At 39.0% G+C, this 20,096-nt stretch overlaps 1 protein-coding gene across 1 annotated transcript in view; it reads right to left on the reverse strand.

The window, feature by feature from the left end:
• MPDZ (multiple PDZ domain crumbs cell polarity complex component) overlaps window positions 1-20,096 on the reverse strand; it is a gene marked incomplete at its 5' end in the record, with an annotated part of 159,564 nt that overhangs the window by 70,044 nt on the left and 69,424 nt on the right. The window contains 11 exons of the mRNA XM_081318883.1: window positions 1,046-1,192; window positions 2,837-2,916; window positions 5,029-5,118; window positions 8,440-8,638; window positions 10,235-10,323; window positions 11,234-11,354; window positions 12,821-13,027; window positions 14,210-14,338; window positions 15,912-16,125; window positions 18,551-18,690; window positions 19,229-19,450. Of these exons, the coding sequence (XP_081175009.1) occupies window positions 1,046-1,192; window positions 2,837-2,916; window positions 5,029-5,118; window positions 8,440-8,638; window positions 10,235-10,323; window positions 11,234-11,354; window positions 12,821-13,027; window positions 14,210-14,338; window positions 15,912-16,125; window positions 18,551-18,690; window positions 19,229-19,450 (1,638 nt within the window). The remainder of the gene's footprint in view (window positions 1-1,045; window positions 1,193-2,836; window positions 2,917-5,028; window positions 5,119-8,439; window positions 8,639-10,234; window positions 10,324-11,233; window positions 11,355-12,820; window positions 13,028-14,209; window positions 14,339-15,911; window positions 16,126-18,550; window positions 18,691-19,228; window positions 19,451-20,096) is intronic.

Genomic DNA, 20,096 nt, shown 5'->3' on the forward strand with positions numbered 1-20,096 from the left:
ATGGGGACTGTAGCCAAGAAATTAAAAGACGCTTGCTCCTGGGGAGGAAAGCCATGGCAAATCTAGACAGCACACTAAAAAGCAGAGACATCACCCTGTCAACAAAAGTGCGTATAGTCAAGGCTATGGTCTTCCCAGTTGCAATGTATGGCAGTGAAAGTTGGACCATAAGAAAGGCTGAGCGCCAAAGAATTGAGGCCTTTGAACTATGGTGCTGGAGAAGACTCCTGCGAGTCCCTTGGACTGCAAGGCGATCAAACCGGTCAGTCCTAGAGGAGATCAATCCTGACTGCTCTTTAGAAGGCCAGATCATGAAGCTAAAACTCAAATACTTTGGCCACCTAATGAGAAGGAAGGACTCACTGGAGAAGAGCCTAATGCTGGGAAAGATCGAGGGCAATAGAAGAAGGGGACGACAGAGAATGAGGTGGCTGGATGGAGTCACTGAAGCAGTAGGTGTGAGCTTAAATGGACTCCAGAAGATGGTAGAAGACAGGAAGGCCTGGAGGAATGTTGTCCATAGGGTCGCGATGGGTCGGACACGACTTCGCAGCTAACAACAACAACAACAACAATTGGCATGTAATTATGATAGTTGCAGGTCCTGGGGTCATGTGATCACCATTTGCAACGTTCCCACCTGCCTTCCGACAAGATTGTTTTAACTGGGCAATTTATTTATTTTTTTTTTAACTTTTGTATTTCTATTTATATGCCCTGTTCACCGCCCTGAGTCCTTCGGGAGAAGGGCGGTATAAAAATCCAATAAATGAAATGAAATGAAATGAAGTAGAGTCAATGGGGAAAGCCGGATTCACTTAACAACCGCATGATTCACTTAACAACTGTACTGGTTCACTTAAAAGCCACACCAACACTGGCCGCAACTCACTAACTGTCTTGGTTGTCAGTGGGAACTCTGTTCCCAATTATTGCTGTAAGTCAAGGACTGGACTGGACTCCATGCTAAGGAAATATTAAAAGTGAAAAAATCCCTCTGAATATCTTTTAAGAGAGCAGTGGTATAAGAAAGATTAATTCATACTTCTAGTAATTCATCTCCACTGAACAATTTGCCACATCGTCCAACTGGCCCTTCAGGCAAAACAGACCGAATAAAATGATGTCCTGCTGTAGCTTCTAAGCTAATCCCCAGTCCGCTGCTTTCACTAAACTTGTTCACATCCGCCACCTAGAAAGAAGAAAAATAAGAATCTTCTTCGTAACCAACAAACCAGTTGCTTAGAAAATTGCACCAAGAGAGATCCTATACAAAGGACCAGTAAATTTAAAAGCTGCTTTGCTACAGGTGCTCTACTTCTTAAGCTACCGGCTCATTCCTTTCAAACAACATCCATGTTCATTGATTTCTCACATCAAAACAAGATGGAATGACAATGTGAGCTGAAAAGGAGCATCCAGCTGTAACATCCCTTTTCCCATTTGCAAAGGGGTAACAGATGCTGGTAGCTACAGCTGTCCTGGAGATGAAAGGTAGTCAGAGAGTCACAAATAAATGGAACAAATGAAACTATCAAAGGCTCCACACTTCTCATTACACCAGCTTTTGTGACCACCATGGAACAATAGTTAGCAAATACAGTATTCGGAAACAGCAATGTTTCCAATTTGAAGAAAAAGAACTGGATTCTATATCTGGCAATGCTTGTGGCCTCTGAAACAAGTCAAATGTTAACAGGACATGCACCTGGCAACATAATTCTCTATGGTTTACTAATCCCCAGGTGGGAAACAGTTAAAGAATAGGAACTGCATCTATGACTCTGCTGCAGAATTCTATTCAAAACTTCCACATTCTTGCTACATCCTTGGACTACTGCACACAAAAGTAGTTGCTTATACATTCTAAAATGTGCTAAAAGAAGGCTGGCTAGATTCTCAATGAGAAGTAAAGTGTTAGCTAGGAAAACAGCTTTTATATTGCATGAAAACACATTTTAAGGCCTGTAGACCAAAGGGTTACCAAGATGCTTCACATAAACCTTACTTTAAAAGAGTCAATTAGCAATCAATTTAAAAACAAATAATGAAAATAGAAGATCTGCAATTATTATCATAAATCGTTAAGAGGGAAGAAAAACAAACCAGATACAAAAAGGGAAAATGCAAACAATATGTTAAAATGCCAGTAAAAGTGGGGCAAACAGGTTTCCTTTAAAATATCAAGACCATCCAGCAATGATACTAGGGGTCACCAGCAGCAATATGACAAAATATAGGCCCTAATTGTTAAATTTTGTATTACTTACCTGAATCTGAAAGCAGGCCAACATTAAAATTAGTGGCATTTATTTCTGGTAGATGAGTGTGAGATTAAACGAGAGAAGCCTTTTATTCTGAATATCAGCTATGTGCAAGAAATCTTCCTAAGTAAGGATTACGCTAAATGTTGTATGTTGAAAGTGGGTAGATTTCCTAACAAGCTACATTGTTTTGCTTTCCAAATGTAAATTTCAGAACTCAACTGTAGCTCTACCCACATTTGAGAGATGTCATCAAGCAAAAATGCTACCCCAAGAAATGAAACTATGCACTGTTGACAACAAGGAGAATCAAAATATATAATGGACTCCAAGTTACTAAACAAATGCAAAAAAAAGCTGTCAATACTTACTGATTAAATTAGTGAAAACTCCAGAGGAAACATTATTTGATAAACTATTTGATCAAATTTAGGATTCATTTTCTGACTTCCTAAGATTATATAAAAGTTTTGTTTTACAATATTTTTAGACTTTAAAAAACAATGCCCCTCCAAAGGAAGAACAGAGATAAAGTGCTTATTTTTTTAATAGTAAGCAGTGAGTCCACCTACCACAACTTCATAATTTTTCCCCAAAATCTTCTGCCATTTGTTCAGCAATATTTCTTCTTCTAGGGATGTTAGCTGAATGTCTGCAAGATGTGACAATTATCCTAAGCAAAACTATGGCATTCTTATCTTTAGGTAGAAAATGAATTGCGTTAGAATTTGTAAATGGGCATTTGATTTATTTAAAATGAGAAAAGAAAGTACTTTTCAATACATAGCATTTTAAGTATCTAAACATGGAAAAGGGGGGGGGGAAGGAGTTACAACCGACATTTAGGTTTTTTAAAAGCCTTTTAAAGCTAGCTGATTTCACTTGGGTTAAGTCACAAAAAGAACAGTTCATTTTTAAACTGATTTTTCTAACCAATCTTTTATCACATGTACCTTAATAAACTGTGAGCACTGTCCGGTCTATTTGAAATTAAATCAGCATAAGAATCAAACTATTCAATTTAGGCTTGCATTACTCAAGAACTTCCTTTTATCTCTCTTCCAAAGAATTCTAATTGTCCTGGTCTAGCTTCTTGAATAAGTGGATCTCTGTCTGGCTACACTCTGCTGCACCTTCTCCATTCTGTGAATGCGGAAATCACAGGCATGTTCTTCTCTTTCTGAAATGCTCACGCTGTTTATTCATCATCACTGTCTTAAACCCTTGCACTCTACAAATGTATGCAAAACAGGTTTTCATGAATGAAACAATAACAATAAAAATAAGAACTAAAATTCAAAAGATAATGCAGAAAGCACTGCTAAGCTTATGGGTGGTTGTTTCCCAATTCTGAAAAATAATTAGTCTTTTTTTTACTTGTAAAACTATAGCTATCATTTCATAGTTCTCTCCAACAGGATTGCACTAGTAAATAACATGATGTATTCAGATTTATTAAAATAAATTGCAAACATTTTTCAGTATACAATATTCCTTTCACATTTATTCAGAGGTTATGTCACATCAGGTTAAAAGAAACTTATTCTGAGGTGGGAGCATTTAGCACTGTAGTGATTTTGATATTAATTTGCTTATATCTCAAAGTTTATATATACAAATAAATATATTATTTAATATTTAAGAACTCAAGAAATGTTCTCTACATTTTAAGTTTTTGTTTTTGCTTTGAAACTATGACCTCATTTTCAAAGGCTCCTACTGGAACATGGTCTCTAGAGGGCAGTGGAAGAACACATTTCCTGGAATCACTTAGCAGATTTGTATATTTGTTTAAAAATTTGAGAAATTAACATATTGTGAGTGTAATAATTTACCATTTTAAATCTGTTCCAGTTTATCTCTTACTACAATAACTGGAGCTTGTCAGATATGTACAGTGACCCAGCAAGTGCTTATGGTATCCTCAAAAACTCACATGCTTAAAAATCCGAAATAGGTGGAAACTTGAGACTCACAGAATTTGAATAGTATATCTTTAGCGTGGCTAAAGCTACAATCAGCTATGCATATCACAAATGATACATTTAAAAATAAGACATAAACAAATGTGATAAACCACAGATATAAGAATTGTGTGTATATATGGCTAACTTCAGTTATGAATTCTACTTTATACCACACTATATTTCCTAGTAAATTAAAACTGCTGTTTGCCCAGTATTATCCTTAAGGCTTTTCTTTGTAAATAAACAATCATGAAATATCTTCAGCAGTATGTTTTGTCATCTATTGATAATTACTTTTAATATCATCATTAATAAGTACTCTTTCTAGCTGCTGCCATTTATATATTGAAAATTAAGCTTCATAATTATAACACTTGATATAGTATATGAAGCTGTATGCATGCATACAAGAAATCAACATCGTGTACTTTTATGTACATTGTCCAGAGTTCAGCTAAGCAAAAGACAATTAAATATTTTATAGCCTTTTCTTTGAATCTTTTATTTTCTAAATATCTTATCCACAGGTTTTGATAACATATGGAAAAGATACTTAGAGGTTAAAAAATTCAAAGGAAAGGCTATAAAAATAATTATTTGCGTTTACTTAGCTAAAACTCTGTGGACAACGTACAGAAATGCAACTAAACAGAGGTGCATCATTACATTATTCTTCCCAGATGAAGAATTTCAAATATACATTTTCGAAAGCCAGAAGCAACTCTGCCAAGCAAGGAAAAGCAAAAACTAGGAAGGCCGAGCATATTTATGAAGGAGAAAAGAATATTATTTATAACCTGTTTGTTGTATATTAGTATCTTCTTCAAAATGAACCTCACTGGGGCTGCATGACATTAATGGAGAATCCTGCTCTCTTTTGCAGCTTTCTATGGGGGGAAAAAAAGAATGTTCTGAGAAGCCTCAAACATGCCATTTTCTGTAATAATACAGTTAAACCCCTTTTCCTGTTTCACCACTGTTAAAGACTCCTAGTTTCTCACCAGATTAAATTAAATTTGGTCTAGCAGTTAAGGCTCCCTGCTAGAAAGCAAAGTTCTCTGTGAGAGTTCAAGTCCTACCTTAGCCATGAAAGCCAGTGGGGTGACTTTGGGCCAACCTACCTCACAAAATGGTTGTTATTGTGAGGAAAATAGGAGGAGGAAGATATGTTGGATATGTTTTCTGCCTTGGGTTATTTGTATCAATAATAAAGGTAGGATATTAGTAAATGAGTAAATATAAATAAATAAAAACTAGGTTAGCGTGGACGTGTGTAAGCAAACAATTAAAACGCTAAAAAATAAAATAAAAATTGGCAACAGCAAAAAGGCCACAATCTTCTATATTATTTCATTTCATTTATAAAAATTTATATACCGCCCTTCTCCCGAAGGACTCAGGGCGGTGAACAGGGCATATATAAATAGAAAATACAAAAATTAAAAGAGAATTAAATAATTGCCCAGATAAAACAGTAACAGTATAAAACCCATTAAAAACCCTAACATTCCCCCATCAGGCCAGGCCAGCTTGTTCAAATAAATGGGTCTTCAGACCGCGCCGGAAGGAGCGAAGGTCCGGTGCCGTCCGGAGCTCAACTGGCAGTTGGTTCCATAAAGCCGGAGCGCCCACAGAGAAGGCCCTCCCCCTGGGGGCCACCAGCCGGCATTCTTTGACCGGAGGCACCCTGAGGAGGCCCTCTCTGTGGGAACGCACAGGGCGGAGGGAAGTTGACGCCGGCAGCAGGTGATCCCCGAGGTACTCCGGACCCATGCCATGTAAGGACTTAAAGACCATAACCAAAACCTTGAATCTCACCCGGAAGACAACTGGTAACCAATGCAGCTCGCGGAGCAAAGGTGTAACATGGGAGTACCGGGAAACTCCCAAGACAACTCTCGCGGCCGCATTCTGTACCAGTTGGAGCCTCCGAGTGGTCTTCAAGGGGAGCCCCATGTAAAGAGCATTGGCGAGAGGTCACGAGCGCATGAGTGACCGTACACAGGGCATCCCGGTCCAGATAGGGCCGCAACTGGTGCACCAGGCGAACCTGGGCGAAAGCCCCCCTAGTCACGGCTACTATATGGTCTTCCAGGGTAAGCCGTGAATCTAGGAGGACTCCCAAGTTGCGAGCCCTATCCACGGGGGGTAAAAACTCACCCCCCCATAGAAAGAGGTGGAACATTTTGAATGTCCCGGGATGCCGGAATGCACAGCCACTCAGTCTTGTCAGGGTTGAGCTGAAGTCTGTTCCTCCCCATCCAGACCTGAACTGCCTCCAGGCAACGGGACATCACATCGAGGGCATCACTGGGGTGGTTTGGGGTCGAAATGAAAAGCTGGGTATCATCGACGTACTGATGATACCCAACTCCAAAACCACGAATGATCTCACCCAGCGGTTTCATGTAGATGTTAAACAGGAGAGGCGAGAGGACCGACCCCTGAGGAACTCCACAAACGAGAGCCCTTGGGGTCGACCTCTGCCCTCCTGCCAACACCGACTGCGAGCATCCCAGGAGATAGGAGGAGAACCACTGAAGAACTGTGCCTCCCACTCCCAATCCCCTGAGACGCCGCAGCAGGATACCATGGTCGATGGTATCGAAAGCCGCCGAGAGGTCTAATAGGACTAAGACAGAGGAATGTCCTCTGTCCCGGGCCCTCCAGAGATCATTCACCAGAGCGACCAATGCCATCTCCGTGCTGTACCCGGGCCTGAAGCCCGATTGGGACGGGTCTAGATAATCCGCTTCATCCAGAACCAGGGGGAGCTGATGCGCCACCACACTCTCAACAACCTTCGCAAGAAAGCGAAGGCTGGAGACCGGACGAAAGTTATTCAACAGAGCTGGGTCCAGGACAGGCTTCTTGAGGAGAGGTCTCACCACCGCCTCCTTCAAGACAGCGGGGAAATTACCCTCACTCAAAGAAGCAGATATAACTGCCTGGAACCAGCCTCGTGTCCTCTCCCGAGCTGCATAGACCAGCCAAGAAGGGCACGGGTCCAATAAACATGTGGTGGAGCTCAACCTCCCCATAATCCTGTCCACTTCCTCAGGGGTCACAGAATCAAACTCCTCCCAGATAACATCGACAAGACCGCCCGTGTCCTGATCGTCGGACTCTGCCCAGTTGTAGTCCAAACCGGTCCGAATCCGAGCGATTTTATCCAACAGATGTTGACTAAACTCCTCGGCACGACCCTGCAAGGGTTCCTCCCTCACCTCCAAAAGGAGGAAAACGTGGCCAATCGAAATGGGGAAAATCTAACTGATGTCACATACGTGCATGATTCCACGGAGGCCTGAATTGGAAAAGCTGAACCACAGATTTTAGGGGTCAAAATAGAGAGAAATAATGAGCACCATGGAATTAACTGTTGTGATTCAGCGTCAGCCTGTGGTTTCGGCAGCTGAGTTGGACAATTCTGAAGAGGAGGAGGAGGGGTTTGGAGAGCCTTTGGTTGCAGAGGAAAGTTCTGATGCACCGCAGAGCTCTCAGCCAGACCCCTCCCGTCTTGTTCCTCCTCAGACCCAGCTGTGTGAGCCTGAAAGATTGGAAGAAGACGATCCACAGCTGGCTCTGTTCAGGGACGCTCGAAGCAGGAGGCAGACTAGCAGAAGTGAACAAAGAAAAGCAATGAGGCACCAAAGAAAAGCAATGAGAAGTCACGCCTTGAGACTGCTGTTTAAAAGGGGAATGTGTGGGAGGTGCTGGTTGCTGAAGGCAACCCTTTGAAGAGCTTCTGATATAGTCTCAGTCTGTATTTGTTTAACTCTGTTTTGAACTGTTTCGTTTAGTTTTTGCAAATAAATTTGGTTGGCTTAATTCCAGCCTATTGAATATAAAAAAGGGGTTGTCCCTGACATTCCAACAGGGCCGGTCGTAGGCTGGAACAGAACATTAACTCTCTAAGACATAAATTCCTTTGTTCACTTTTATTTTATTTTGTTCTTTGTATTTTAATTTTTTTTAGTTCTACCATAAAACATAAATCATGGAAACAATATTATTTGAAGATTATTTGTTATTCATGAAAGAAAAATCCACAAGACTCTTTTGTACATCCTTCTGAGTATGTTTTTTCATTCCCCAACGGAGTCTAAAAAGTGGATTGTAAGGACGAATTTAAGCCACTTTGATTTAACCTCCGGAGAATAGAAAATACAATTCAAGAAATGTGAAGCAAAGATCATCTTAATTGCCTGTATTTGTGCCAATATCCATCGTTTGGAAAACTGAATCCTTTTCAACAGCATCACTGAAGTCATTATGGGACTGAGTGGGGTTTTCCTGTTTCAGGCCTCCTCTTCGGATCAAAGTCAGACAGACTGTTTGGCCAGTACGTCGCAAAACCTCCACTGCTTGCTGGTTGGTAAAACCTTGAAGATTGGTTCCATCCACCTATGGATTAAACATATGTCCATTTCTGACTAGTCATCGTAGATGTGTCGAGACTGGATAAACTGTTTTATTCCAAATGAGGCAAATCACATTTGCAAAATGTCTGCTGTAATTTGATTTGGGGTTTTTGTTGTTATCTTGAATATAAGAATCCTATCTAAAAGTAGACAGCATAGAGTTTGAAGAGAATGTCTGAATACTGTATGAAGGAGCTTTATAAAATTCAATTTCAGTAAACTTAAAATAATGCATTCAATTTTTTTTAAAAAAAATCTGTTCTCTATACCAGTAGTCCTCAACTTACGACCACAATGGGGACCAGGATTTCCGTGTTTAGCAAGGCAGTTAAGTGAGTTGCACTTTAATCATGTAAATGTGGGAAAGATATGATGGTTGTTAAGTTTAAGGACCACTTGTAACTTACTTATTACAAAAACTAAACGTGTGATTCTTAATAGAGGAATACCTGTGTAGGCTGATGAAAATTGGGCAGGAAAGTTTAACTAGTCTACTGTTATTTTTGCTGTTCATCCATAAGATGATTTAAGATTCAGTTTACAAGCCAGGCTATCAACATAGAACATTCAGGTAAATCATTATTTCTTTTCCTCAACTGTGGAAAGCAGATCATCGATCCTATCTCTGCTTTCAACAGTAACCAAGTCAAAGAAGAACATCTCTCCTAACCTGTCAGGTCCTCAAAGAAATATATTGTTTCCCTATGCTTATTCCCGAGTCTATAAACCTTCTTTGGGGTGTGCCATTCTGTTGGGAGGGGGGATATCTTGGGGGTGCTTTGCACTGTCTTACTACTATTCCCTTCCCCCAGGAGAAGGATTACATCACCCTTATGTATGCACTTGGAGCCAGAAGGAAACAAAACCAAGAGAGACCTTGAAGTGCTGCGCCTAAGAAACCAGTTACCAAACACTATGCCACCTGTGGATTGGCTGGAATTCAAATGCACATTGGGACCCTGGAGGGAGGAGTATTGAATATTGCTTTTAGTACACTGCTTTTGCGGGTTTTTCCTCAGACCTCGCCTGCTATTACTAGCCCCTAATAAAAGTTCCTTTTGAGACGATGCCTGCTTCAAAAGTTCTGCTTTCTTGGGTGGCTTACATGAGGTAGGTCCTTACATAACCCCATGACTATTACATTTTCTCAAAGACCTCTTTGAGAGAATCCTCCACATTTTTCTCTCATCCAGGATCCCATAAAGATTTTGTAGCCGAAACATAGGATTAGAAATGGCCTTTTCTTTATGGCTGTCTAATTACTACTAACCCTCAGAATCAAAATAAATAATTATATAAAACAACGCACTTGGTTTTTTTTTTTAAAAGCCCACCTCTGTTTTATAACCTTAGTAATTTTATTTTAATATTTTCCATATATTTTACCTATTATTAATATGGTACCCGTAACATTTTAAGCTAAGCAGCCTATAATTTCCTGAAATAGAGATTTCACTTAAGAGATCTTTAAAGAACTCTGGGACGGTCCTCACGAGTTGTTTGCTTTCAATCCATCAAGAATAAAGAGTAAATAATAGAAGGAAAAAAGGGATAACAGAACTCCTCCAAAGTTACTTACAGCAATAATTTGATCTCCAATATGGATTCTACCATCATGCTCAACTGCACTGTCTTTTGTGATACTTTTTACAAAAATACCAGAAGGCTCTGTGATTTAAAAGTAAAATTGAAGTAATTAAAGGTATGTCTGAGTCATGTATGTGTAAAACTGTTATGACTTGAATTCATAAACTTAAACATAGCATATCAAGATCTGACTACAATAGTCTTTATGACTTCTAAATATTTAAGCAGAAATACTGCAATATAGTATTATTGAAGTTATCTTGCTCTAACCCAGGGGTGTCAAACCGCGCCCACCCCATTGACAGCAATGGGAAAAAAGCTCCAAAACATCGCGCAACGTCATGTGACGGCGTGAGTTTGACATGTCTGCTCTAACCCAAGGATGGGGAACTATGATCCTTTTATGACTTGTGGACTTCAACTCCCAGAATTCCTGAGCCACAAAGAATTGCTGAGGAATTCTGGAAGTTGAAGTCCATAAGTCATAAAGAGGCCATAGTTCTACACCTCTATTCTAACCCAATATATTTACTCTAAGAGATAAAATTGCATTTTAGCATACAGGTTTATATATAAGCCAATTGCTGCTAGATTTTGAACTGATGCTTGTATCTTTGTTTCAATTATAGGGCACATGACTATGCTGTAAATATAATAAGCCTAAGACCATTAATTAATTAAAGTAGAAGTTTGACTTCCAAATGAAGCACATTTAAACAATTCTAACATCAAGTTCTGAATCCAATGAAAGAAAATATGTTGCATTCAATGAATGCCTTTAATTATTTCAAACTATTCCAGACTATAAATCTATTGTAAAATAAAACATATTTCGAAATGAAATCCATATATATTTTTCTTGCAAAGCGATCACTTTACATATTGTGTGTGGTACTTTTAAACATCTGGACTGACTCAACCCAAAACAAATGGACTTTGGTGTTAGAAAAAAAATAGTTAATTTTTCGAGCAGAATTAATTCTAACCATACCTGATGTTTTATCCCCAATGTAGCCAGCAATTGTTATTCCTAACCCTTGAGAATTTTTTGTAAGCTCCACATCAAATGTGTTCCCATCTTCAACATTTTCAATTGGTGTATCTTCCAATTTCTTAAAAGAAAAAGACATGTATCTATTCTCCATGAAAGAAGTTCTTATGGGGAACAAAAACAATTATTCTACTTCTCACCTAAGGCCTAATATTTCAGCACTTAATTCTAAACATAACACACAGTACTTCTTGCCAGAATGTGACTCAGATGTTGGTTTCATACACTCCAATATAATTAGTGAACCTTTAATAGAGTTAACATTATTTGTTATGGTAAGAGGTCCTCAGGGGATTTTTCTTAAGGTCCTTTTCTGTGTGACTCTGTATCAAGTTTGGAAATCCAGGGCTGTGGTTTTGTGATTTTTGAGGTTTGGGGAGACTTTATGCTTGAGCTTTACAGAAATCATTTCTAGAAAATTGTAAAACAAAGTAAAAGATCAAAATGTTAAAAAATGGAAAATTATCTTAAAATGGGTAATTGCCAAATGAATGCATCCCATGAAAATACAGTAAAATATTACATTTCACTTTTATCTACTAATACAGCAACTCGGGAAAGAAACGCATACATTCAAACTAGTTTCCAGAAAGGATATAGTTAATTGGAAGGAATGATTTAATTATTCAAATTCATTCTTCCTGAACTCTGCAGTGGAAAAGCTGTAAAATAAAAAAAGGAGTATAAATTATGCTTCTGACAGAAAGACATGAACACATATTTCTGCAGAAGTATAATTTTTACCTTATCTCCTTTACTTCGCTGTCACTCTTTCAAGCACTTCATTCTGTTGAATATAATCCAGTTAGCTGAAGCTTCCTGATGAACTGTGTTTACATTCTTAAGACACTAAAACTTGCTTCAGTTGATACAGAAATATGTTGGCACTTGCACCTCCTGATCTGTGTTTTCACACAGCAACTCCCTACTTTAGGCTTTTATTTTGTACATTTATTAGCCACACATTCATATTTTCAAAATGTTGGAAGGAAAGTCAGTGGGTGAGATGGGGGGAGGGGCTATACAAATGTGATTAAATAAATAATAAAAAGCACAGGAGGTTTTTGGTAAATGAGGTTACTTGCAACAAGATTCCTTTTCAGCCAAGCAGAACACAGCAAAGAAAATAAAACACCAGCCCAAATGAAGAACACTATACAAAACAAAAGGGTAGCTGCAACCTAACTAGCAGCAGCTGAAGTTATGGCAACTGACTTAGGTGAAGAGCTACAGCTGGGCACCGGCTGGCACAGAGAGGTGCTCAGCAGTGGATGCTAGGGAGGAGGAGGAGGAAAGTGGAAGAAGAATAATCCAGATGAACTCAAAAGGGCTGCAGCAAAGCAAAGGGGAAATGCTATGACACAGTTAAGCTTCTATTAGAGCACTATTCAAGTGGCACATTGAAATTAGCCAGGTTAGCAATGATTTGCAGGCAGTCAGGCAGGAAGTCTGACTATGAATAAGTGTTATGAACCTCTGTCTACTGTCAGTCCTATTTCTTTAACCTAAGTTACACGTTGTTATTACCTTGTTCTCCGTCATACACGTTTGCACTGGTGTACCCAAAGGAGCTGCTGCTGATGGAGTGGCCTCCTCAATTAGACCTCTGGCTATCACCAACTTGACTCGGTTTCCACACTGCCTCAGGACTTGTGCCACCTGCTCACCGCTGATTCCGGTCAAGTCTGTATCACCAATTTTCAAAATATGGTCTCCACTGCACAATCTACCATGCTAGACGAGCAAACATTCAATTGTTTAAAAAAATTATACACGTGGGTGTGTTAGAAAAATGCAAGAGTTTTACCTATAGCCTATTTTAGTTTGGGAGCATTATTTTTTTTTTGCTTTTCATACTGCTTTAATAGGCAGTGTTACTTTAATCTTTTATCATATGCTGCTTATGTGACCCCTGATAAAAAGTCAATATATTTTAAATCAATAAATGTTTCAAAATGTTTTAGGGTTCTAAGCAATATGTTTAGCACTGCTTATGTTCAAAAGTTATGCATCATTTATTGTTTTTATTCTTGTTTATTATCATACCTACTCAAGACACCTAAAATTTTAGCATAGTTTTCCCCCCCAAAAAATGAAAAATGGACAGAAAAACACTGAAAACATAGAAATACCCTGTACAAAATCCCTCATTCCCACCTTAACAGCCTAGGATTACCAAATTTACCTGAAACTAACTAAATCAATTCCATCCCTTGTCAATAAATCTGTTGAAGCAACTCATGTGTATATGCATAATCACTCTGGCCAGAAACCATAGCCAAAAAATGGAGGGGCAAGGGGAGGACACCCCCAGCATGGCAACCTAATTATTAAATCAAAAATGACTGTCTAAAATTGCTGGTAAACACCCCCATTTACAAAATGGATTTATCTCCTATCTGCTTATCCACATCTATATTATTCTTATATATACCTCTCCTTTAAACAGAATCACAGAGGAGGAAGAAAACAAGGTGAGGATGGCAAGGCTGGAAGAAAAGGGGATTGTTTTCCAAGTGTGAAGGGTGAATGCGTGCAGTTTAAGCTCTGCTGTCACATCTGCCTCACCCAGAATAAAGACTGTTCAAAAATAAAAGAAGTTCTCCATAAAGGAACTCCACTACCTGCTTTTCTGCGGTCCTCATTCTCAGACAAAACCAGCTCCCTGTTTCCATAGAAAAACTACACTCATTTCTGATAGCAGTTCAGAAGCAAAGCTTAGCATTATAAATTTGGCTGGGGTTTCAAGCCATGGCTATGGGGATCATTTGTTGGCAAAAGATAACATTCAAGATGTTTTCCCTCGCTGAATATTAGCATTCCATTCTTTCTATTTGAAGTAAATAAAGGTATTTATTAAATGGTAATGAGTACTTATCATGCAGTAACTCTATTAAAGAAGAATATATTGTGTACCCGATCAGCTACTCCGCCTGGAAGGATGGTTTTAACTATCACTCCAGTTGATTTTCCTCCCACTATTCCAAACCCCAGACCGGATCCATCGTTCACCAACTCAATGGTCTCCACATGCTGCCAATGTACCTTTAAGACAAATCTTACCGTTAGTTTCAGTTTTTAAAGCAACCTCTAAAGCTATTCCATCAGGTTTATGTCTTCCCCATATACAGTATTCTCTTTTATATAGCTGTTCCAAACAATGTTCATGAGTCATCAAAAGGACCTTTCTGTGTTCTATATTTTGAGTGGTTTTACTGGCAAATTGAAGGGACGCGGTGGCTCAGTGGGTGAGGACACTGAGCTTGTCGATCAGAAGGTCGGCAGTTTGGCAAGTCGAATCCCGAGTGCCGTAGCAGAGTGAGCGCCTGTTACTCGTCCCAGCTTCTGCCAACCTAGCAATTCGAAAGCACGTAAAAATGCAAGTAGAAAAATAGGGACCACTACGGTGGGAAGGTAACAGTGTTCCGTGCGCCTCTGGCATCTAGTCATGCCGGCCACATGACAACGGAGACATCCTTGGACAAGCACTGGCTCCTCGGCTTTGAAACGGAGATGAGCACCGGCCCCTAGTCGGAAACGACTAGCACGCATGTGCGGGGGAACCTTTACCTTTACCTTACTGGCAAATTACAGTGTTTAACACCTTGGTGAATAAATTATTTTGGGCATGAAAGATTTAAAACCTTATGCTTGCTTTCCCCAGGTATTCATTCATTCAGGTGCATTGACTGAGCGCAACTCATTTCTACTCAACTCATACAAAGTGTGGTGATTCCATACTATGCATAAAATGGTAAATCTGATACACAGGAAGGGTTTGGCTTAACTCTCTCAATGGGCATCAGACTGAGGCGCTCATTACTGATTTTGTCTTCCCTCACCCCTCCTCAATCTGCATCATTAAGGCCCTTCCTTATTATCAGGCTTTCATCATAGGACACTGCTTATCACTTAGGACGTAAGTATATTAAAAACAGCCTTGTAGCTTAAGCCAAGGACTCTCTTAATCCAACATTTTGCTCACAGAATGGCCAACCAGATGCCTCTCAGACGCTCACAGGTAGGAGATAAAAGCGTATCATTTTCCCATCATTGCTCCCCTGAAAATTTGTTTCGGAGGTAAGGTCTGGTTTGACTAGACCAGGGGTGCGAAACTGCCGGCCAGTGGGCCAGACACGTCACGTGGAAACCGCACCCACCCCATTGCCGGCAATGGCAAAACTGTCCTGATACGTTGCAGGATGTCACGTGACATTGTGGGTTACTCAAGACTAATAGTCCTGTCACTCAATTTGCTTTTAAAGCCATTAGTAAATTTTGTGGCAATTAAGTCCACAGGTTTATAATGTGCTAAGAATGGATGGAGAGACATTTCATAGAATAGAGTGCCTTATGCACATGATACAATCCCAGGTGCATCACTACCAAACTGGATTTATTTTTGATAGCTGAAGCGTAAGTTATAGTGTACATTAAAACTGTTTGAACTATTTCCTGCACTCTTTTCTATACACTGAAAACAGAACTGTTGAGTGTAAGAAGCTTTCTACGGAACTGCAACTTTACACAATGGCTAACATTCAGCAACATGTTGCAGAGACCTGCACCAACCTAGGCCACAAGAAAAAAGACAAGCTTGTTTTCAGTGTCTACTCACGGGATTTGAATTGGCTGAAATGGTGCTAGCAGCTGATGGAGATCGAGAAATTACAGGGCTGATGAGCTGAGGCAAAGAACCCCTTGCCACAACTAGCTGGACACTATCTTTGGCTTTCTGTAGGATGCCGATAGCCTGTTGATGTGTTATGGTCTGATCAAGGGCTTGCCCATTAATAGCAAGAATTTGATCTGCTTCCTGCAATCTGCCATCCCTGTTGTAGTCAAATAAAAAGCAAAAATGGTAATAAGCATCGCCACTGGTATTGCTATCGTATTTGACAGCTTCCCCAAAGTACTGTAGGCTTTTTTTTAAAAAAAATCCACTTTTCTATTTCTTCCAATGCACATTTTTGTTTTTAGAAAAAAGTTTCCTTGCAGCTTTGCTACAGGCATCTTTTCTGGTCCCTTCTTGAAGATCTTCCTTTGAAGGTAATCCACAGACCCTGTCTCCTAGCTCTACCCCAAGAGCTACCTTCTCCTTCTTGCACCACAATCCGAAACTAAGCATATCATATGTCGGTTGCTTCCAGCTTTTGTTTGCTATCGCGTGGGAACTTTCTTCCTGACTGTGAACCTGCTGGGTAAAAACACCAAGTGTTCTACTGTATTCACTCTGAAAAGTATTAAATATTCATCAACCCACAGTCCACTTACCAAACGTATTCATAAATGGGGGAGGAGAAACTATTAAAAAACAACAACCAGAAAAAGATCCTGATTAGAAAGGCCATTTTACAAAATGGACTCACACTTTAACTAAGGAGAGTTTGTTTTTCCCCTCATATAACCACAGGTAGTAACGCTTTCTCAAACTTACATCAAAGTAGTCTGAGAAAAAGCAGCTATGGATCTCATCTGTACTAATACATTACAATTAGTAAAAGTCAATCTATACACTAGTGATATAGATTTGTTTAACATACCGACTTAATTTAGACTCTCCCAGAATATTATGGTATTCAGATAACATTTCTCAATATTTTTGTTCTTAGCAAGAAAAAAAATCTATATACTGTATCAGAAAAATGAGTGTATAAAAACGTTATTACAGAAAGTTGTCAGTGAAAATAAATGCACTTTTGCGTGATTAAATGTTTAGCCCGATGTAGATTTTTATAAACAGACTTCTAAGTAAAACTGAACTAGATCAGAGAAAGGCTGATTGGCAACACTTAAAGTCAAATTTTATCTGTATAAAACATATTGAGCATAAACTAATTGAAATAAGCCTTCTTTTCAACCCAAATTTTTATTTATGTTATCTGTTGTTTATGGAGTTTGTATACTGCAATGAAAGTCAAATGTTTGCAAATCAGTGCATTTTTTTTTCCAGCAGAATATTACACAAAACAGGCATAGCATCCAGACTGGATTAACTTACACTTATCTCCCAAAAGAGAGTTGGCTACCCTAGAGAATGTCAACAGCCAACTGCTTACCAACACAATGAGGGAAGGGAAACAAAAAAGCACATCACCTCCCTTAATCCCAATATGCATGTCCAAACCTGGCCTGCTGAGCAGGGGGAAGACAGAGGTTATGTGCCCGTTGTGCATGCTCCTGGGTTCTGCTGATTTTGAGATTCATGATGTTTAAATGCAATGAGTATTCAAAAGCACTCTGAAAATTCTAAATTCACCAAGATGGAAGAGCACATAAAGAATGTAGAAAAGCCGTTACGAATGTAGAAGAGCTGTGGTGATGCAGTGGTTAGAATGTAGTATTGCAGGCTAACTAACTGCTCACTGCCAGGAATTTGATCCTGACCGCTCAAGGTTGACTCAGCCTGCCCTCCTTCTGAGGTGGGTAAAATTAGGATTCAGATTGCTGGGGGCAATATGCTGACTCTGTAAATCGCTTAGAGAGGGCTGTTAGAGCACTGTGAAGCGGTATATAAGTCTAAATGCTATTATTGCTATGGACATGCATCCCTAACCTTCGCAAGCTTTTTCCCTGAAGATTTTCAATTGTGCTAAAGTGCTTTGGTTTGATTGGTTGGTTGCTTCAATGTTGGCTTTAATGGAATTTTTGATTATGAATGCATCAAAAAACCAAAAAGAATACCTTAGTTGGTTGGCATGCTGAGTATTTGATGCTCAGCACTGCATAGTATGCATTTAAAGAGAGAGAGACCATACCATACTAGTAACCTCTCATCAAATCTCTTTCAATAAAGATATACTTAAATTTAAGGAAGACAATTAAGGATAGGGGTAAAAAAAATGCTTCAAATAAATAAAGTAAATAAATACTCAAGTCTCTCCCCGCCCCAATTCTTCCCCAGAGTTGGCTCACTGCTGGCAACCTTTTGTGAATCTTGGATTAAAAAAAGAAAAGAATTATTTCCTATGGCTGAAACCCTCAAAACTGTATTGAGGTGTTGTTTTTTTAATGACAATTAAACTGGATCAAGATTTGTAGTTAAAATGTATGCAACTCAAAATGTTTTGTGGAATGTTCTAGGGAGACGTTGTCCTCTGAGCTCAAACCAAACACATTTATCAATTCGTACATTTCATAAAAATAATAATTTAAAGCATACATTTCAAAATTTAAACATTTGTTTATGTTTACAATCCAGTTGAAAGCTGGCATTTATACATCTCTTTCATTGTATAGCTTACAGGCAACTCTCACCTTTGTGCCACGCTTCCATCTTGAATCTCCTGCACAAATATACCAAGTTCACCTCTGTATTCACTCTTCAGGCCAACTACGCTAAAACCAAGACCACCACTTGGAGATTTTACAAGTTGTATTGTCTCGACCGGTCGACCCTAGTAGCAAAAACAATGGGGAAAAGCCACTTTGAAACAAACTCAAAAACACTCTTGATTCCAAAAAGTTCACTTAATTTTCATATTTGTATATTAATGAAGAAAGAAAACAATCAAGCAACGTATATCCAGTATAGGCATTACAACGTGTCTTTGACAAAGCGCTATGGTTAAGAAAACCAGGATCATTAATTGTTTGGAAATCCTACTATGGGTATTGGAAATTCTTGACTATAAATGGATATCTTCTATGAATAGAGGGTGACAGGAGAAGGTAATGTCAACTCACTCAACCCTGCTGCCTCTGCAGATTTTATTTTATTTTATTTATTTTTTAAATGTTATGCCACCCATCTCCCCTATAGGGTGACAGAAGGAAACACCAGCCCTAATTTTAATCGCATATGAAGAGAATTTGAGTTTCATATTTAATAACAGAGAAAATTATTGTTAACCCAAGAGAAGAAATGAAGGACTTTGAAAAATCAATTGGATGTTCCCAATCATTTAACTGAGATTTAATTTAAATAAAATTTACCTGTGCCATATTTCTGATCAGTAATTCAAATTCATCGCTTGCAGGCTTCCCATTAATCTGAGGCGTGATCGACTGGAGAACAATTCCTAGCCCACCAGAAGGGCTACTGTTCTCTTGAGCCATCAAGTAGGAGTCATTGTGTAGTGAGGAGCCCACAACACTACCATGATGGGAAAGTTGTAGGTGCTCACCAGATGAGGAGATGGAAGGAGCAAGGTTTACCTGAAAGTTGTTTATAACATTTTTTAAAAAATTAAGAGCACAAAAAATACAGTTACAGTACAAAAGAACAAAACCAACAAAAACAATAGCTACTGGAAAATATGTCATGGCACTGAATCATTAAAACCAATAATACTGTAAACATAGGTCACATTAAGAGTAAACAATCCATTAGATTTAATTATTTTATAGGAAGATCAATAAGGAATTACATATTTCCTTCAATGTCAGGGATAGTTCGGTTACATAGAGCTACAAGATCACCTACATCCTCACAACAGCACGAAATAACAATAACATATATAGGTAGCCCTCAACTTAGGACCACAACCAAGCCCAAAATTTATGTTCCTAAGCAAGACAGTTAAGTGAGGTCTTCCCCATTTTAGGATAATTTTTTTTGGCCAGTTATTAAGTGAATCACAGCAGTAGTTAAATTAGTAACATGGTTGTTAAATGAATCTGGCTTCCGTGTTGACTTTGCTTGTCAGAAAGTCGCAAAAGGTGGTCATGTGACCCTGGGAACACTGTAACCATCATAAATACATGCCAGTTGCCAAGGGTCTGAATTTTGATCATGTGACCATGGAGTTGCTGCAACACCTGTGTGAAAAACAGTCACATCACTTTTTTCACTTGCCAATGT

Source organism: Vipera berus (assembly GCF_964194415.1).
Source record: "Vipera berus genome assembly, chromosome: 2".
Taxonomy (NCBI): Eukaryota; Metazoa; Chordata; class Lepidosauria; order Squamata; family Viperidae; genus Vipera; species Vipera berus.